General features: G+C 42.9%; 2 protein-coding genes across 3 annotated transcripts in view; both read right to left on the reverse strand.

Moving 5' to 3' along the window:
• LOC124139842 (protocadherin-9-like) overlaps nt 1-21,008 on the reverse strand; it is a 133,982-nt gene that overhangs the window by 100,001 nt on the left and 12,973 nt on the right. The window lies entirely within an intron of this gene.
• Nucleotides 908-12,855, reverse strand: LOC124139860 (basic proline-rich protein-like). Its single transcript, XM_048388128.1, has 2 exons — nt 12,843-12,855; nt 908-2,280 (listed from the first exon to the last, which is right to left on the reverse strand). The coding sequence occupies exons 1-2, from the start codon at nt 12,853-12,855 to the stop codon at nt 908-910; spliced, it is 1,386 nt and encodes a 461-aa protein (XP_048244085.1).

Below are 21,008 nucleotides of genomic sequence, written 5' to 3' on the forward strand. Positions count from 1 at the left end.
CAAGTGCAATAATCTTGACCATGACGTTAAACCCCATTTCACGTCACCTCATTTTCAACGTCAAACAGCGCAGTGTTAAAGAATCAGTCCCCATGAGCTTGGATCCCGTCTGTAGCAGGCCAAACTATGCAGAATTAGTCCACAGAAAAAGACACTCTTAACATCAATAAACATCACGACTTGTATTAAGTCTAGCAATACGGAAACGCTCAACAGTTTGATGAAAAGATAGAATGATGACTCCCTTGCACGGATCCCATCTGCTCGGCTGACCACGTGGTGATGTCCAATAATACCAAACAAAAGTGAGTTGTAATAGCAATGGCCCATTTGGGGACTGAAAGCAATTTTATTACCTATTGGGGTAATCCCTAACCCAGACCGGGTAATGAAAAAGACGTAGCGAAACCCGCCTATAACGAGTTGTGGTGTGATTGGAATATAAATGTGCATCTGGTGTTGTTGGGTGATACTGGAATGAGGTGTTTTCGGTTGGTGTCACTATGCTTCTGGTTAACCTAGCTCTCTCGCCGTAATAGTCAGGATTTGCCGGTAAAGTTGGAGAATTACAATTAGTAGAATGAGGAAAGGGTGATGGGATGTTAGATAAAATTTATCAAACATTCATCAGGTTGGGTGAATGTTGGCGAAAATGAGAGGAATTCACATTCCGCCCAGTGAAACAAAACCGGCTTTACACTCCGACGAGTCTCGAAATCACAATGGCGGCTGTTTCTTGTCTGATATGCATGAAATGCAGACAGTTCGGTCAAGTTGAGCTTGAAATGCTGGTTAAAGTACACCGGGCTCCAAAGAAACTTCAAATGTCTCTTGTGTTTTTTTAAATTAATGACATGGTTTCGTTTGGTTGGCTGGTTTTACCTGGAATGAGCGAGTGAATGTTGTGTTAAGGCGCAGTCAGCAATAGAGCGGATTTGCCGGGTTTGGTGGGAGAGGAGAGTGGCCGGGTTTGTTGGGGGAGGAGAGTGGCCGGGTTTGTTGGGGGAGGAGAGTGGCCGGGTTTGTTGGGGGAGGAGAGTGGCCGGGTTTGTTGGGGGAGGAGAGTGGCCGGGTTTGTTGGGGGAGGAGAGTGGCCGGGTTTGTTGGGGGAGGAGAGAGGCCGGGTTTGTTGGGGGAGGAGAGTGGCCGGGTTTGTAGGGGGAGGAGAGAGGCCAGGTTTGTTGGGGGAGGAGAGTGGCCAGGTTTGCTGGGGGAGGAGAGTGGCCGGGTTTGTTGGGGGAGGAGAGTGGCCGGGTTTGTTGGGGGAGGAGAGTGGCCGGGTTTGTTGGGGGAGGAGAGTGGCCGGGTTTGTTGGGGGAGGAGAGAGGCCAGGTTTGTTGGGGGAGGAGAGAGGCCAGGTTTGTTGGGGGAGGAGAGAGGCCGGGTTTGCTGGGGGAGGAGAGTGGCCGGGTTTGCTGGGGGAGGAGAGTGGCCAGGTTTGCTGGGGGAGGAGAGTGGCCGGGTTTGTTGGGGGAGGAGAGAGGCCAGGTTTGTTGGGGGAGGAGAGTGGCCGGGTTTGTAGGGGGAGGAGAGTGGCCAGGTTTGTTGGGGGAGGAGAGTGGCCGGATTTGCTTGGTGACGTGAGCGGCCGGGTTTGTTGGGGGAGGAGAGAGGCCGGGTTTGTTGGGGGAGGAGAGTGGCCGGGTTTGTTGGGGGAGGAGAGCGGCCGGGTTTGTTGGGGGAGAAGAGCGGCCAGGTTTGCTGGGGGAGGAGAGTGGCCGGGTTTGTTGGGGAGGAGAGTGGCCGGGTTTGGTGGGAGAGGAGAGTGGCCGGGTTTGTTGGGGGAGGAGAGTGGCCGGGTTTGTTGGGGGAGGAGAGTGGCCGGGTTTGTTGGGTGAGGAGAGTGGCCGGGTTGGTTGGTGGAGGAGAGCGGCCGGGTTTGTTGGGGGAGGAGAGTGGCCTGGTTGGTTGGTGGAGGAGAGCGGCCGGGTTTGTTGGGGGAGGAGAGTGGCCGGGTTTGTTGGGGGAGGAGCGTGGCCGGGTTGGTTGGTGGAGGAGAGCGGCCGGGTTTGTTGGGGGAGGAGAGTGGCCGGGTTGGTTGGTGGAGGAGAGCGGCCGGGTATGTTGGGGGAGGAGAGTGGCCGGGTTGGTTGGTGGAGGAGAGCGGCCGGGTTTGTTGGGGGAGGAGATTGGCCAGGTTGGTTGGTGGAGGAGAGCGGCCGGGTTTGTTGGGGGAGGAGAGTGGCCGGGTTTGTTGGGGGAGGAGCGTGGCCGGGTTTGTTCGGGGACGAGATGACGGCGTGTACTCCGAATATAGCACAATAGCAACCAAGGCGTGCACTGCAACAGACAATTACTTAGTTGTATTCTTAGCTGAGGGCAGTTCTTATTTTCTTCCGCCCGCACCCTCTAAATCTTGGACACGAAGAAACTGTATGGTGAACCGAGGCCACCACAGTTTCTGCAAGAAGGGTCCGCTAGATTCGGCCTGAGTTAATCAGTGTTGATCAAGGTTAATTTACCCGAAATACATATAATGCAGCCTGAGTTAATCAGTGGTAATCAAGGTTAATTTACCCGAAATACATATAATGCAGCCTGAGGTATAAAAAACGCAATAACGGGGAGGACATCAAATAGAGCTGCAAAACCAGGTCGCTTAATTGATGCCAAATTATTTTTTAAAAACAATCGAAAGTTAACTTCCCTGAAGAATATCAGAATACATCTATGCTATCAATACCTAGTTAATTATATTCATTAAATGATTTCATTCATGACTAAAGCAATAAATGAAACCAATTAACTTTAATGATGCGACACTTGGAGGAGTACCGCATCCAAGGGCTTCAGTATGTCATGGCAACTCTGGTCAACCGAAGTATGACGTCAATCAGTTAACATGTGTTAAACATTGGTCAACAAAGGTTAGCTTGTGTGATACCTTGGTCAACAAAGGTTAGCTTGTGTGATACCTTGGTCAACAAGTGTTCACCTTGGAAATCGGACGCATGCAGTGTGCACTATGGAAGATGGCAACGCAAGTTAGTGTCAGAGTAATTTCCCTTCACACAAATTCGTGCCCAACTTTTAAGTAATTTCACTTTTCAATGACGATGATGTGGATTACATCAGCAATTGATTTCAGTAAAAGTTTCTCAAAGTTTGGACACAATCTGTCGACTTCTACCGTCACATTCTATATTTCATTGACGTTGCGAGTAAGTGACGTCACACTATTAGACGTCATAATATTAGACGTCATAATAGCCTACAAATCAAGTCTTTGAAAGGCGTATAGAAGTGATACATATGAGGAAGAGAACTTACTCCTTCATCAGGTGAATAATTCATTCCTATCATTTACTTACCTGATGAAGGTTTGTTTGTCTGTTGTTTTACGCCGCACTCAGCAATATTCCAGTTATATGAAGGCGGTCTGTAAATAATCGTGTGATTAATAACGTGAGCATCGATCTACGCATTTGGGTTCGAAGCCGTGTAACAAACAAGTCAGCGAGCCTGACCATCCGATCCCGTTAGTCGCCTTTTACGACAAGCATAGTCGCCTTTTACGGCAAGCATGGGTTGCTGAAGACCTATTCTAACCCGGATCTTCACGGGTCACCTGATGAAAGAGTAAGAATATACTCCGAAACGTTATGTTCCTCTTAATAAAGAAGATGGCATCCATAAATTCTGCAAATGATTTTCAGTTTGCGAATGCAACGTCATTTCTACTTTCCTTTCCGTCTTTGTCTATTCGCAGTGTTCTGCTTTGTTCTGCACATGGCAACACGAATGAGTACATCAGCTAGTACCGTGAGACGTCCCTGCTGTCTCCCCACAGGAACCATGCCTGCATTGTACACCAAAGAAAACATAAAACATATCACCAGAAAACTTTTGTTTTTAACGGTTTGTTTTTAGCAAGGCTTGATAAGGTAGTCTGGCCTATCAAGTGTTTAATACGCATAAAATACAATACACATCAAAGGATTTTTTTGTAGAAAAAAAACCCTCTATATGTAGATGTATCCTGGCTGTCACGTTTCCGTAACGCAATGTTTTTGACAGAATGCCTCGCGCATCTGTGTAAGATAAAAAAGTAAACAAGTCTACTATTTTTTAGACAAGCATTTATCTGATTTGTAACCCCCTGGGAATCTATCCGTCGCTTCTAATCACCCAAAATAATGCTAGTCTACGATATATCTAACGGCAGAACTTAGATGTTAGCGATAATCGATATTCTAAATAACACTTAAACGCACAAATCTTATTAAGAGACTTGGAGTAAGTTCATTTGCCGTCGGTACAAAGGGTTTATTGCCGTGTGCCTATGAAGCTTAATGGGTGGATCTACTTTAACTCCACGCATATAAGCCATATCAATACACACGTACACATTGGAGGATACTGAACGCTGTTCAGTCATTATCACTGCATTAAATAACAGTTTCGCATTCTTCCATACATTGCGTCTTATATTGTCGATGCCATTTGGAGATAAAACAGATTAAATACGGCTGTTATATCAGACCGAGATTTGAGTTATTTGGCAGAGCCGATTGGTGAAAAAGGAGTTGATGATAATGGTCCCCGCTTCATGGACGAATCAGCGATTAATACGGTGGTGACTCCTTACATAGAAAGTGTATCCCAAATGTTTAATGCTGCACTTGTTACGTGCTGGGTGAAGGTGGATGGGTGGTTGGTTTGAGGGTGGGGGTGGGGTGTTTTTTTGTGATTTCTGTGATACAACTTATCCTTCGTCCGTGCATTCAACAATTATTTACAGTTACATTCATTATTATGTCGCTTATTTAAAGTATTTTTTCTACTTTAAATGGAGTTTACAGCTATCAAATCTACGCGTAGCATATAGTACTGTATATATCTGCTAAACCCATACCAATTCCAATGATGTTTTCTTCGATGGTGTTATGCCGAGAGGGTCTCCGTGGCTCGATGTCCTTAGCCGTGCACGGGTCGACGGTTGTGAGGTCCAAAAAAGGTTTGCCCCGATATTGTCCCTGGTCTGTCTGCAAACTATTTTTTCATATTTTTTTCATACTCATGAAACTGACACGTCCTGATGTAACTGAAATATTTGGCCTTAAACCAAACTCACTCACTCAAATACTCGCTTGACTGGTCACATGTAGCTACACCCAAAGGCTGGAAGCGCCAAAGTAACCCGTGACCCAAATACGTCACAATGGAATTCCAAACCCATGAAGATCCGGGGAAGAATAGGTCTTCAGCAACCCATGCTTGCCATAAAAGGCATATATACTTGTCGAAAGACGCGACTAACCAGGTTGGGTGGTCAGGTTCTCTGAATTTGTTGATGCATGTCATCGATACTAATTGCGTGGATCGATGTTCATGATGTCAATCACTGGATTGTCTGGTCCGGACTCGATTGTTTACAGACCGCCGTCATTTAGCTTAATTTTGCTGAGTGCGTCGTTAAACAACAAACAAACAATGGAATTCCAGGTTTTTTTGGACACGACACCAGGGCTATAGTTTTCAGTAGAACATTTTGATTGAATGTTTCTCGCAAAACAAACCAGTTTTTTGAATAAGCATTCCTGTTTTTTTTTTGTACACAAAACGTGCACGCATAGATCGTTGATACAGTATCCGCGGTAAATAACAACATTACAAAACAGTATATCATTTGTAAAAACATCTGTTGCGTGAAAAACAATTTCAAAGTCTCACCACATGTAATTTGTTCAATAAACTTAAACTTATTAATTGAAGACATTATAAACGATGTGTATTTCAGCGAAAAGATTTCAATTATTTGATCACGCAACTACGTCACTTGATTGACAGCCATTAACAACCTGATGTCAATTTCAGAGAAAGGCGATAGCTTCAAGATCTTGTCTTATTTGTATCCAATAAATATAAAAATTATATATACTGCATGTGATATTTGTCGTATATGATATGTCTATGTCGTTGAGGGGGTGTTATAGAATAATTTTTCAAATTTTGATTTAGAGGAAACTTTACAAATTTTATCAGTCAATTAACACAGCATTCCTTCCCGGAACATCTACTTATTTGAATGAAATTATACCTTTCAATTTACCGGAATAAATTGCTTCCCAAGATGTCCATTGGTTTAGATTATATCATGTTCTCTTAAATATCTTGCATAATTAACAAAAAGCACTTTGCCTGCTTATAACGACTTCCAGTGGCCGATTAAGTCGGCACCGCCAAGTCTGCTTTATTCTGGCCAATAATCCGCTGTCAAACATTAATGACAACTTCACCTGATCATTGACGTGAAATATGCACCTTTGTTATGTAATTGATTTCAATTAACTGAAATGAATTGCAGTAAAGAGACAAAAATTACAGTTTCTTTTAAAGATTAGATACTCGACCCGAAGTCATGGATCTTTTCACTTGAGACATATCGACGCAATCATCGAATCGAAAAGTCAGAAAATAGTGCCACGTGATCAACTCTTCGTTTTAATAAAGTGTTATTATTTGCCTTTTTGGTATCCAATTTCAATGAAATAAGCATAGCCATAAATCACCCTCCGGCCAACGATTGTTCGTCAATGACTGACACGCGTCTGCACACAAACGATACCGTTGTTCATTTCATTTGCCAGTATTGAAATGAACAACCTCGACAAATAGACACTGTTGAGGTCGGTCCGCGGTATGAAATTATTCAGGTGTAATAACCTACATCATTTATACAGTTTCAAATATATGGAAATTCTCCGTTCATTCCCTGTCCACTGAGTCCGTTTGTCTGACATGAGGACACTGGAAGACGAATACTAAGGGGAAATGTGAATTAATGGCAGACAACGAGAATGAATCATACATATTAATGTACCTTTCATGAAATTCAGATATCCGTCAACATCTATGTCATCAATCGACTAAAATATGAATTTCTGAGCAGATATTGTGATTTTACAGAATTCCAATGATTTTCATTACACTAATTTAATGAAATTTTAATTGAATCTATCGATTGATCCTACATCTTGAATTGAAGTCACGTTGAATTACTTTGATCTGGTTAACGTTTTATGTAAAAGTGTATCTAAATGACTTTCTGAGAAAAGAACGAATTGAAACTTCCATTTTGTAAATGAAATTGCAACCCTCATGTTCTCAAAGTACTTTGATCTACGGAAACATCAAATGCCGTACAGCAAACCCTTTGTGGTATGCGATACCATCAACAGATTCAGTGTATTGCTCAATGATACTTTTGTTCTATCCGCTCTGCCACGTTTCTTAAAAGAACACAAAAAGACACACTTACAATTTTTAATACCATTAATTGGGTGCTACTGTACAAGTATTGCAGGTATCGACATGTTTTCCTGGTATATCTTCCTGCTGAACTCTAGCAGCTCACGAGAACCACGAGGACAGCTTTGTTAAGATTTAACAATGGTCTTGATGGAGAAATCTATAGCGAAAGCACTTTCGTCACAACGCCGAGCATTAACAGGTGAGAAAAATCATTACACAGCTATTCGGCTACAAGGAATAGAGAAGGAATGAGACTGATCCCGGAGCTGGTTTGTCACCTGTGAAAAGCCTTACTTCTTTGTTATCCCAGTGCGAAACTCGGCAAACTTGAATCGGAAATGCTGCATCCATTCTCAAAGATCTCTGAGTCACGTTGGTCCTTGTTAGTTACAATATTAACTCGTTTCAGCTTCTTTATGCTTCCATGCTATCACATTTATTGATTTCAAATAAAGGCATTTCATGTGTTGAAATCAAGCTTCCATTCCTAAGTATCTTTTTGCATTTTTTAACGAACATATTTAAACCGTTGCATAATCACCTTCTCCATTTATTTCATGACAATGACGAGAGGTAATAAAATATGACCGAGCACTTAGGAGGCAAATTAACGTCAAACATTACGGATCTGGAGAAATAGTTATGAAGAAGATTTTAAAAGCTTGCTTCATATTTGATAGCTAGAGCTTCAAGTGTCCATGTGTTTCATTGGAGGCAATTGGCTTGTTAGCACTTGATACTCAACTGAATGAACAGAATATGTAAAAATACAGATCAATGATAATTGAATTTGTGTTCATTTTGATGCTTTTATAGTTCATAATGATATTGTAATAAACGCAACCAATATGTGCTGTTAAATATGAATGTAAGGCTACGAGAAGGCAGTTGAGAGTCACATTCGTTATAATTGATTGATTGGTTTGTTGTTTTACGCCGCACTCAGCAATATTCCAGCTATGTGACGGCGGTCTGTAAGTAATCGAGTCTGGACCAGATAATCCAGTGGTTGATATCATGATCATCAATCCACGCAATTGGGATCGATGACATGCATCAACCAAGTCATCGAGCCTGACCATCCGATCCTGTTAGTCGCCTCTTTGGCAAGTATGGGTTGCTGAAGACCTATTCTACCCCGTATCTTCACGGGTCCCATTCGGTATAACGTTAATGTACACATGTATACTGGTCCACCGGTTTATTGAGCAAACAAGTGCTATTTGCAAACAACTCTCGTTGTCTCAAGTAAGGATATCTCGATTGATGTTTATTTCGAAGACATTCCGTGGGCAAACTGTTGCGCCTGTTTCACTATGAAACAGAGAGGAATGTTGAAGCCAAGCATCATATGAACACATGAAACAAGTATTTGTTTTGAGGGAACCTGGCTTCCACCTTGAACTGTATTTCACGCCCGTCACCTTATGATGGGAGGGAAGCAAAACACGAGCTGGTTCAGAGAGTGGGATAAACGCCGCTTTGAACAATATTTCAGTTTAAACATAGTGTGCCTTTTATATGGGAGGAAAGCCCGACGTGATGCATGTCTCAGACGTTTACTACTTTTGTGAAACCAACGAGCACGAGTATTTCAGTAAACTACAAGAGTGAGTGGGTGAGTGAGTGTGTGAGTAGGGTTAACGCCGCTTTTATATCACGGCGTGTCAGCTTAATGGGAAAGTCCGAAGTGATGCAGGTCTCGGACGTTTAACACTTCGGTGAAACCCACGAGCACGGGTATGGTGCTGACAAACCTAGAAACACAATCGGCGCGAACCGGGATTCGAACCCACAATCATAGGTTTCTGGTCCCCCCCTAAACCACCAGATCATATTAGAGATACGCTTTCACCAATCCACAGCAGCCATCCGATCAACGTTGAAGGGCGGATACAGCATTTTTAAAGGAGAGGGATCCAACATATTAAAAATCCTCTCTCAGGGGTGGAGGAGGGTGGTGGTGTGACCGATATGTAGGCACATTACAAAATGGTTTTCAGACTTACTTTAACTGTTGAAAATACACTTCCTATGACGTTTATTAGACATCAGATATGTGATTCAGTAAGCCCTTATTAAAAAAAGGCAGCTTTAATCTTCACATGATGCTTTGTAATTCTCCACTCATAATTACGTTTCCTGTAAACAACCAAAGGCTATGTATTTCAAAGGGATATAAGAACGGCTATTTGCATAAACACACGATTTTGTTGGTAAGCTGACGCTAAGTCTCCAGTTTCAAACTTCTGCGCATTCAACTAATAGTACGGGTTGTTTGTTTCATATTTAATTAAATCTGAACTATTCAGTTATAAGTAATAAGCTTTGATATTAATATGGGAAAAACGATTCCTACATATATCGACCATGCAGCTATCAGTTACAACATCGTCGTCTTTTTGCATTTATCATAAAGACTTGGCGAAGACTGTCTAATACATAAGGGGTGTTGGCGTGTTGGCGTGGTCTTGTGGTTAAATCATTGGCTCACCAGAATTCCGGGGTTCGATTCACAATGGGTTCAGTCCCCGAGGGTTCCCAATTGTGTGTCTCGATGCTCATTGTGTCAATCACTTGTTTGTCTCTGTTCCAGGCTTGATTATTTACATGCCTTCTAGTCTGTGTGCGGCGTTCAACAACGATCCTACATTACATTTGAAAAATGCTCGATTATTATTGGTCATTTAGAGGTTTCAAATCACAACAACCACCTGATTGACACAGAAACACGCACGCAAGCACTGGGTACAATATGTCCATATTGTTAAGTGCGGCGTAGAAACCTTGCTTACTAGCTGAAAAGGACCAGCATCTTATACGTTTATTAATGACTCTCACACGCGCACACGCACGAGCACACACACACGCACGCGCACGTGGAAACTAAGCATGACACCATCCAACCCTAATCATACATGTCTAGCATCGCATACTTCAACTCGTACCAAGCCGGCATACAAATCGCCCAACAAGCTATCACACTGGAAGAACATATAACAAGAAAGGTTCTCTCTTTGATCGAAATAACTCAAATCATAACTCACACACAACACGAAGAAGAATATTGTACGTTTTTTTCCATGTACATTTGCGCAGCGCATAAATATGTCTTCCTGATGAGAGTGATCACGGACCTGTCAACGCATTCTTTGTAAGCGAGTCGAGTGAAATGTGTATGACTTCTCCCATATGTCGCTGTCAACAAAAGGGGGGATCCTGGTATCAATATCTTAAAATTCTAAAGAAGCCAAGTGTTCAATTCGGGGACAATTCAATTACTTTAGTTCCGAAATGCACGATGGACGGGTCGTCAGCGGGAATGAGAATGCAATGATTTGAATAAAGAAGTGGGTGGAAAATCGCAAGATTGAAAACTCCATTGACCACACGTTGTTTATTTTTTCTAGATTGGATTTGAGTGACGGCTAAATATTAGGCTTTCATTCTGGAGCCCTGTTTCAGGAATGGATCTGAAGGGCGATCTATCTGGAATTAACTTCCGTGTTCTATAAAGAGGTGTTTCTGATCATGTATTGAATTCTCTGTTATAACGAGTAGTTCCCCAGCGCGTGAATACGCTGACTGACATATGTTAGTATTTTCCAAAGTGAGTTCCGATAATGAATGAAATGTTGACAAAGTGATCAAAGTCTTGGTGATCCAACTTTTGTTGATCCATATTTCACAGCTGCAATGCTTTTACCTCTTCAGTGGGAATATTGTATTATATCAAAGTACCGTACAAGAACAGAGACTTCGCATTTTTTTTATTTCTATATGTATTTGAAGTTTGTTTTTCCATTTTCTGATTAGGCACCCTGTCAGGCGCTCGCCTTTGAGAGGACATGGACAGCGGGGCTAATGACAAATCAATTACCACCGGTTCATTAGTGTTATAGAAAGACAGACATCACAAATCGAAATATTTACGTTAAAATAGATTGATTTCCTTTAAAAAAAGTAAAGCTAATGATTTTTTGCACCAACATTGTAATCGGTTGTCAAGTATATGTCAACAAGCACAACTTTTTGTATTGATCAAGGGAAGATTAACATCTGACTCAGGAGGCTCCTCTCAATATTTAATAATGATGCAGTTGTGAACCATAATATGATACACAATGTCATGTCAATACCTTCATCAATACAATCTCTTGAAACTAATCTCTGGGCCGCCTCCGTTGTGTGGTGGAGTGTCCGCCAGGAGAGCGGAAGGTAGGTGGTTTGATCCCTGGCTGTCTAATACCAAACTACGTAACATTAGCTCGGTATTAAGGGGATAAAATAAAGAATGCTCAGCTGTGGGTCAGTATACTGTGGGTTGGTGAGGTGGGGCTTAACGTCGCGTAGAAGATAAATAGCGATGTGCATGCACGTGTTTGGGTGTGTGTGTGAATATCCCAATATGCCATGTACATGTAAGATGTTAACCCTATTCCACCTCAGCTCATCGTGCATGTAAGACCCGAGTGAAATGTGGATTGGTTGGAAAGTAATGTGTGTTGACTGATTGCACGTCATTGTACCTCGATGTTTACTGGTTCAGACGTGACTATTTACAGACCGCCTTCATGTGGTGTAATTTTGCTAAAACAATAAAACATGGTTGTCAGGTATGTCATTTATACCTACATATTGCTCAGACAATCTGGTAATAGTCATGAATGAATGATAATTTGTTTGTTTATTGGGGAGATAAACACACTGTGTTTACAATGTAGACCTGAGTAACAAACAGTTTTAAAAGAACTAAATTAAATTTGAAACCGAACGCACAGCTATGATGGTTAAATATATAGGTACAATAGCTCTGCATTGAAGTCAACACCCTACGTGTGATTGCCTCTAACGAACAGCATTAGTTTCTGGGGGCAATGTAGGAATACAATGGAACACTTGGGTTCAGAATAGGTTCCCAGTTCCTCCTGGTGATATAGGAAGTGACCGTGACCCAACTGAAAAACGCCGTATACTTGTATGACGAAATGTCAGCTGATTGGAAGACGGAAGGTGTTCTCCACTTTTTGGACCAGAGATCAAATCAGGTCGAATCTGGGATTCGAACCCGCTATCACTGAGTATGTTTCTTGAAGTAAAGCAGTTTTACGGGAATATGTGTGTCTTATTCTTGCATGCATTTGAAAATGACAGAACAAGTTCTTTGGCCCGATGGTAATGATCACTAAAGCAATGACGGAGTGAGATGTTTTGCCATGTTTTGCATTTTCTAGCAGCGCTCCGACGGCGAGTTTGCATAAATAATACTGAAAGTATTGTCGTTTATAAAGCTCAAGGCTCCACCAGGTATTCTCAAAAGCGGATGACATTGATATCCAGCTCGACTAATCAGTGGTGCATTCCAGTTAGCATTCACAGCTCCCTGGGAAGTATACAACCACAGTTGCCTCTTAGGCGCTTGAACTTCCTACATTCTCATTGTCACCGTGTACCCATACCCTGCTTCCAAGAATTCCGAGCCCATACTTGTTTACAGCGACATAGCCAGTGGATCAGCGGAGAATTGAACCGAGGCAGTTAAAACTCCCATGAGTCGACCGTGCCGAGCGCGTTCACCACCCATCTACTCTCTGCCGCCATCTGTGCGCTATACACGTTCTTTTTATAATTGGACAAAATATAACTGGGAGCAGCCGCATTAATCAAGGATACCGCATTGCCGGGACATTCGTCCTCGCAGGGAAATATACCATGTACAACCACGTACAGCCATGTACATGCATGTTCCTCTAACAATGATGTTGGTAACCGCTATGTAGTAAGCATGTCTAATCAGCTCACAGTATATCCGATATCAAACTATCAGGTTATTAAGTCCTGTACTGTCCGAGATGACATAACGAGGACATGAAAAAGTCCCACCCCTGCAAAATACGTCTTTAAAATGTCTTTGCCGTCCAAAACATCTCCACTCTCATCTTCTGGGTTTTAACATTTCGAAATAACATCTTTCTCCTTTCCACACAAACGCAAACAAAACCTCGTCTCCCTGTAATACAAATCATTCGTAATCATATGTCATGAGTGAGTGTAATGCATATCAGCGACTTGTAATTTCTGTGGTATTAGAATCTAATATCTGATAGTCAATCTAACAATATCTGTCGAGCGCGTCTTTTCTTTTCGGTCTTAACACTACGTAATATTGATTTCTGATGCAACAGAACCAATTTTGAAGTCCACGATGGGATGAATATTGAAGTATTATCATTTGTCTCATTTTTCCACAAGAAAATATGATGTTCTTGACAGAAAAAGGATGTCACCATCCATGTTTAGGGCATAACCATGTGAACGCAATTTGGACATGTAAAGGAGCTGTTTAATGTCCCCGGGGTCACATACATCAGCGTCACCAGAGGAGGAGGACACTGGGGGAGCTGGCGTAGTGTTTTGCAGATTGCAGCTCATACTTTAGACGTTCCAGCTTTGGATTGATGAGTGTAGAACAAGTTGACGTAAGGGGAAATAGGTGGTGTAGCTGGAGGGATAGCTGTAATAGCATTGGTAGTGGTAGCAACATTAGTAGTAGAAGTGGTAGTAGTAGTAGTAAAATAATAATAATAATGATAATAATAATAATAATAATAGACTGAAGAAAATCTGGAGTTCAGAGCTGAACGCTCGCAACACAGTAAAAGCCACAAATACTTATGATGTACCCGTCCTTTCATATTCTTTTGGTGTTGTTGATTGGACGAAACAAGAAAATCAGGGTATTGACACCCTCACACGAAGAATCATGTCAGACAATAGATCCCACCACCCTCGCTCTTCCCTAAATCGCTTATATTAACCAATCGTTATGGGAAGGCGTGGTTTGATGAACATTGGGGCTTTTCATGATAGAATTGTTTTGTGCACTTTTTCGTGGGACATAATCTCAATGTCAGTGTTGATTTTGTTGATGGTTCTGTACTGCGGGAGGTACAGAAATGAGTGTCAACCAAGCAAAGTGCCATATCAAGTCGGCCCAGACTCAGTTTTTCAAGGAGAGGCTTTCTGAACGACCACTGCATCGAGTTTTTGTGCAATTGGTTGAGAAGATCAGCAATTCTGCAGAGTCCTTCACTTGGATGAAGTCGTCTGACCTGAAAAGTGAAACTGAAGGCCTTCTGTTCGCTGCTCAGGACCCGTCACTTCCCACACGAAACCGTCAATGTGTGATTTTGCATCAAAATGTAAATATGAAATGTAGATTATGTAATGAATTTAATGAGACTGTCCAACATATTGTCAGAGGATGTCCAGCTTTGGCACAAACACAGTATCTTAAGGACATGATGGTGTAGCTCGATAATTTTATTACCGTCTTCGCCATGCTTGTGGTTTTGACACAGAGGTCCACCCATGGTACGACCCGGAATATGTCGAGGGCATCATGGAAAATGATAATTACAAAATTCTTTGGAATAGGCCCATTTACAGCCTCAGACGTATCCAGGCCAAACCTGATCTTCTCCTTTTTGATAAACCCAATGAAATCATTTATATCATTGAACTTTCTGTCCCCTTTGACACTAATGTTATTGACAGGATTGAGGAAAAACATGGCAAATATGCGGACCTCGCTTTCGAAATGTCAGGCTTGCATCCCAAGTACCAAGTTGTCCGATTCCCCATTGTTCTCGGTGCCTTAGGTTTGGTACCTCCCAATCTGTTTACTGACATTGGGAGGGTACCCGGATTTGCTACCAGGAATACAGCCCTTCTGACAATCTGGGTAATGCAGAAGGCCGCAGTGTTGGGTTGTCTTCACATTCTCCGAAAAGTTTTGGGTGGGTTGAACTAGGCAGCGCTTCCTGGGAGAAGTCCCATTCGCTGTCTGGACTGCGTGTAGAGGGAGCAAGGGCCCTGAGCTGATGAAGAGCCTAAACAGCCTGACTGTGCCAGGATCACCCAAACCCTCTTTGCTGCATTTTTTAAATTTTAATCTGTTAATAATAATAATAATAATAGAAGCAACAACAACTACTACTACATGCAGTAGTAGTAGTAGTAGTAGTAGTAGTAGTAGTAGTAGTAGGGGTAGTAGTAGTACCAACGGCAATAAAGTGCTATAGCAGCATAAGGCAGCTCTAGTATTAGCAGAAGCATCAGTAATTGGAGATAGCTGCAGTAGCAGGCGATGAAACAGAAGAAGTGATAGTGGTAGCTGTGCTGGTAATAGTGAAAGTAGTCGTAGAAAATGTATCAGAAATAGTCGTATGGCGGGCAAAATAGCCGTAGTAGTAGTAGCACTAGTAGTGATAGTACTGTAGTAGTACTAGTAGTAGTAGTAGTAGTGGCGGTAGTAGTAGTAGTAGCAGGGGTATTGGTAGTAGTAGAAGCAGCAGCTGTAGTAGTAGTAGTGATGGTGGTGGTAGTAGTAGTAGTGGCGGTAGTAGTAGCAGTGGTATTGGTAGTAGTAGAAGCAGCAGTTGTAGTGGTAGTAATGGTGGTGTCGGTAGTAGTAGTAGTAGTGTCGGTAGTTGTAGTAGTAGTAGTAGCAGTGGTATTGGTAGTAGTAGAAGCAGCAGTTGTAGTAGTAGTAGTGATGGTGGTGGCGGTAGTAGTTGTAGTAGTGGCGGTAGTAGAAGAAGTGGCCGTAGTAGTAGTAGTAGTAGTAGTAGTAGCAGTGGTATTGGTAGTAGTAGAAACAGCAGTTGTAGTAGTAGTAGTGATGGTGGCGGTAGTAGTAGTAGTAGTGATGGTGGTGGTGGTAGTAGTAGTAGTAGTAGAAGCAGCAGTTGTAGTGGTAGTACAGTAGTATTAGTAGTAGGAGCAGTAGTAGTAGTAGGAGCAGTAGTAGTAGTAGTAGTGGTGGCGGTAGAAGTAGTAGTAGTAGCAGTGGTATTGGTAGCAGTAGAAGCTGCAGTTGTTATAGTAGTAGTGATGGCGGTGGCGGTAGTAGCAGTAGAGGTAGTAGCAATGGTATTGGTAGTGGTAGAAGCAGCAGTTGTAGTAGTAGTAGTGGTTGTAGTTGTAGTAGTAGCAGTGGTAGTAACAGTAGTAGTAGTATTAGTAGTAGTAGAGGTAGTAGCAGTAGCAGTGGTATTGGTAGTAGAAGAAGCAGCAGCTGTAGTATTAGTAGTGGTAGTAGTAGTAGTGGTAGCAGTAGCAGTAGTAGTAGTAGTAGTGGTGATAGTACTGTAGTAGTAGTAGTAGTAGTAGTGGCGGTAGTAGTAGTAGTAGTAGTAGCAGTGGTATTGGTAGTAGTAGAAGCAGCAGCTGTAGTAGTATTACTAGTGATGGTGGTGGTGGTAGTAGTAGTGGCGGTAGTAGTAGCAGTGGTATTGGTAGTAGTAGAAGCAGCAGTTGTAGTGGTAGTGATGGTGGTGGCGGTAGTAGTAGTAGGGGCGGTAGTAGTAGTAGTAGTAGTAGTAGTAGTAGCAGTTGTATTGGTAGTAGTAGAAGCAGCAGTTGTAGTAGTAGTGATGGTGGTGGCGGTAGCAGTAGTAGTAGTAGTGGCGGTAGTAGTAGTAGTAGTAGTAGTAGTAAAGGTACCTACCGCGACAATGGACCCAACCCAGGCCACATTATTCATGATATTCGCTAACAATAACTGAGGTCGCGTTTGATTTTGTCGTGTGCGTTTAGCTTCATATTCAATTTGTCGCCGTCAAATCTACAGGCAATACTGTCCTGTAGTAAGTTTATCGTGTAATTAATATCACATGCAAACGTAAATGTGGACTATATCTAGTACCAGCTGTTTCACACGAAACAAAATAGGTCTATTTGGTCTTAAATGTAAATGCAAAGATTAACAAGCCACTGCCTTCTGACAAACAAGATAATTTCAACTGGGTGAACAACTTCATCATTGGGGATAACAAAAAACATCCTTCATGCAAACATGATTCATCGTACATTCTATTACCTATGGGATAGAATGCTAATTCCTACTCAGTATCATTCCTACAGCTCGAGGCTAACAATTTACTTCCTACAGCCTAACACGCTACATTCTTCTAAGTTACATCGTACATGCCAAACACTTACATGCTACAGGCTAACACACAACATCTTCGAGGCTCTCAAGCTAAATCTCACAGGCTCATCAGCTACATCCTTCGGTTTAACAATCAACATCCTAAGGTTATCGCGCTACACCCTACAGGCTAACAAGTTACATCCCCCATGATATCACCTTACACGTTACAGGCCATCACGTTACATCCTACTGGCCACCACACTACATCCTACAGGCTATCACGCTACATCCTAGAGGCCATCACGCTACACACTACAGGCTTTCATGCTACATCCTACAGGCTACCACACTACATCCTACAGGCTGTCACGCTACATCCTACAGGCTATCACGCTACATCCTATAGGCCATCACGCAACACACTACAGGGCCATCATGCTACATGTACATCCTACAGGCTGTCACGCTACATCCTACAGGCTGTCACGTTATATCCTACAGGCTGTCACGCTACATCCTACAGGCTGTCACGCTACTACCTACAGGCTATCACGCTATATCCTACAGGCTATCACGCTACATCCTATAGGCTATCACGCTACATCCTAGAGGCCATCACGCTACACACTACAGGCTTTCATGCTACATCCTACAGGCTACCACACTACATCCTAAAGGCCATCACGCTACATCCTACAGGCTATCACGCTACATCCTACAGGCTGTCACGCCATATCCTCAAAGCTATCATGCTACATCCTACAGGCTGTCAGGCTACATCCTACAGGCTATCATGCTACATCCTATAGGCCATCACGCTACACACTACAGGCCATCACACTACATCCTACAGGCTATCACGCTACATCCTACAGGCTATCACGCTACACACGACAGGCCATCACGCTACATTCTACAGGCTATCATGCTACATCCTACAGGCCATCACGCTACACCCTACAGGCTATCACACTACATCCTAATGGCTATCACGCTACATCCTAGAGGGCATCACGCTACATCCTACAGCCTATCACGCTACATCCTACAGGCTGTCATGCAACATCCTACAGGCCATCACGCTACATCCCAGAGGCCATCACGCTACATCCTACAGGCTATCATGCTACATCCTACAGGCTACCGCACTACATCCTACAGGCCATCGCGCTACATCCTACGGGCTGTCTTGCTACATCCTAATAGCTGTCACGCTACATCCTACAGGCTATCATGCTACATCCTATAGGCCATCACGCTACACACTACATGCCATCACACTATATCCGAAAGGCTATCACGCTACATCCTAGAGGCCATCACGCTACTTACTACAGGCCGTCACGCAACATCCTACAGGCCATCACGCTACATCCCACAGGCTATCACGCTATTACCTACAAGCTATCACGCTACATTCTATAGGACATCACGCTACACACTACAGGCTATCACGGTACAACCGACAGGCTATCACGGTACACCCTACAAGCCATCACGCTACACACTACAGGCTATCACGGTACAACCGACAGGCTAACACGCTACATCCTATAGGACATCACGCTACACACTACAAGCCATCACGCTACATACTACAGGACATCACGCTACACAATACAGGCTATCACGCTATGTCCTATAGGCCATCACTCTACACACTACAAGCCATCACGCTACTCACTACAGGCTATTACGCTACACAATACAGGCCGCCATCTTACATTCTACAGGCTGTCACGCTACATCCAACAGGCTGTCACGCTACATCCTGCAAGATATCAAGCTACATCCTACAGGCTATCACGCTACATCCTATAGGCCATCACGCTACCTCCTACAGGCCATCACGCTACACACTACAGGCCATCACGCTACACCCTACAGGCTGTCACGCTACACTCTACAGGCCATCACGCTACATCCTATTGGCTATCACGATAAACCCTATGGCTATCACGCTACACATCAGAGGCTATCACGCTACATACTACAGGCGGTCACGCTACACACTATTGGCTATCACGCTACATACTACAGGCGATCATGCTGCAAACTACGGGCTGTTACGCTACACACTACAGGCTTTCACGCTACATACTACAGGCGATCACGCTGCAAACTACGGGCTGTCACGCTACACACTACAGGCGATCACGCTACACACTATAGGCTATCACGCTATACATTACAGGCTAACACGCTGAACCCTACAGGCCATCAATCTACGTCCTGCAGGCCATCACGCTACATCCAACAGGCCATCACGCTACATCCTACAGGCTATCACGCTGCATCCTACAGGCCAACACACTTCATCCCACAGGCCAACACGCTGCATCCTACAGGCTATCATGCTACATCCAACAGGCCATCACGCTACATCCTACAGGTTATCACGCTACATCCTACAGGCCAACACACTTCATCCCACAGGCCAACACGCTGCATCCTACAGGATATCATGCTACATCCAACAGGCCATCACGCTTCATCCCACAGGCCAACACGCTGCATCCTACAGGCTATCATGCTACATCCTACAGGCTATCACGCTACATCATACAGGCTATCACGCTACATCTTACAAGCCAACAAATAACATTCTGCAGGCTGATAAACTACATCCTATATGCCACCACGCAACATTTGAGCATTCATCAGGCTAACCAACTACATGTACATGTCACGGGGTAAATAGGTATTTCAAAATATAATTTCTACATCAATTTTCAATGTTCCGGTAAACGTGACTATAAAAAAAATGCTCCTCTCACTGATTGTCTCCATGATCACACCATGCTATCAAATCAAGTAACAAAGAGACCCGGGTTAAAATAGGTCTTCAGCAACACATTCTTGTCTTAAGGGGCGACTATGCTTGTCGTAAGAGGCGACTAACGGGATCGGGTGGTCAGGCTCGCTGACTTGCATGTCATCGTATCCCAACTGCGCAAATAGATGTTCATGATGTTAATCACTGGATTGTCTGGTCCAGACTCGATTATTTACAGACAGCCGTCATACAGCTGGAAAATTGCTGAGTGCGTTAAGCACCAAACAAACAAACATTGATGGAAATAATTATAATAACACATATACTCTATCAGTTTTAAACTGTAAAAATGTGCTAAGATTGTAAACACATACAAGACATATTTAATGAGATCTAAGCTTGTATAGAAATGTGTTTAAAATGTAAACGGAATAAACATTCGGTGTGTTCTATCTAAACACAGTTACAGTCTAAACACATACAATTAGTTATCTTCTCTCAGCCAAAACACCACCAAAACAACATCTCCATATTCTAAACATGTTAAGAATTTAAACTTTCTTGAGACAAAGTTCATGTCAAAGTGCATTATCCCAATAATCATTACATATTTAGAATGTAAACATATTTATATAAAATACATACCATTGAGAATTAAGTCAAATATGAATAACATGTTGAAATAAGATATGTAATCAGATTCGCGGGCACGTGCTTCACACATGTTACCACCGGGTCTTACAACGAACATGGTGAAATATTAACATAATTATGTATTTACATAATGACGGTGGAAACGGGTCTTTCTCACAATCCTGGACATGTTTAGACTCTACACGCGTCAAAATTATGAGACAAGGGACGCTTTGGTTTGTGTTTTAGCATACCAATATTTGTGATAATTTGCACGTCGGCTACGTGTAGACATTGTTAACGTATGTGTATGGAGGGGAGATCGGGGGAGCCCCTTTTAAGTATGTAGCTCAAACCACTTCTGCACTTATTTCAAAATTCGCAAATTATTAGAAGGATCCGTTCTCA

Source organism: Haliotis rufescens, unplaced genomic scaffold (assembly GCF_023055435.1).
Source record: "Haliotis rufescens isolate VD_foot unplaced genomic scaffold, xgHalRufe1.0.p SCAF_7, whole genome shotgun sequence".
In the NCBI taxonomy this organism is placed as follows: domain Eukaryota; kingdom Metazoa; phylum Mollusca; class Gastropoda; order Lepetellida; family Haliotidae; genus Haliotis; species Haliotis rufescens.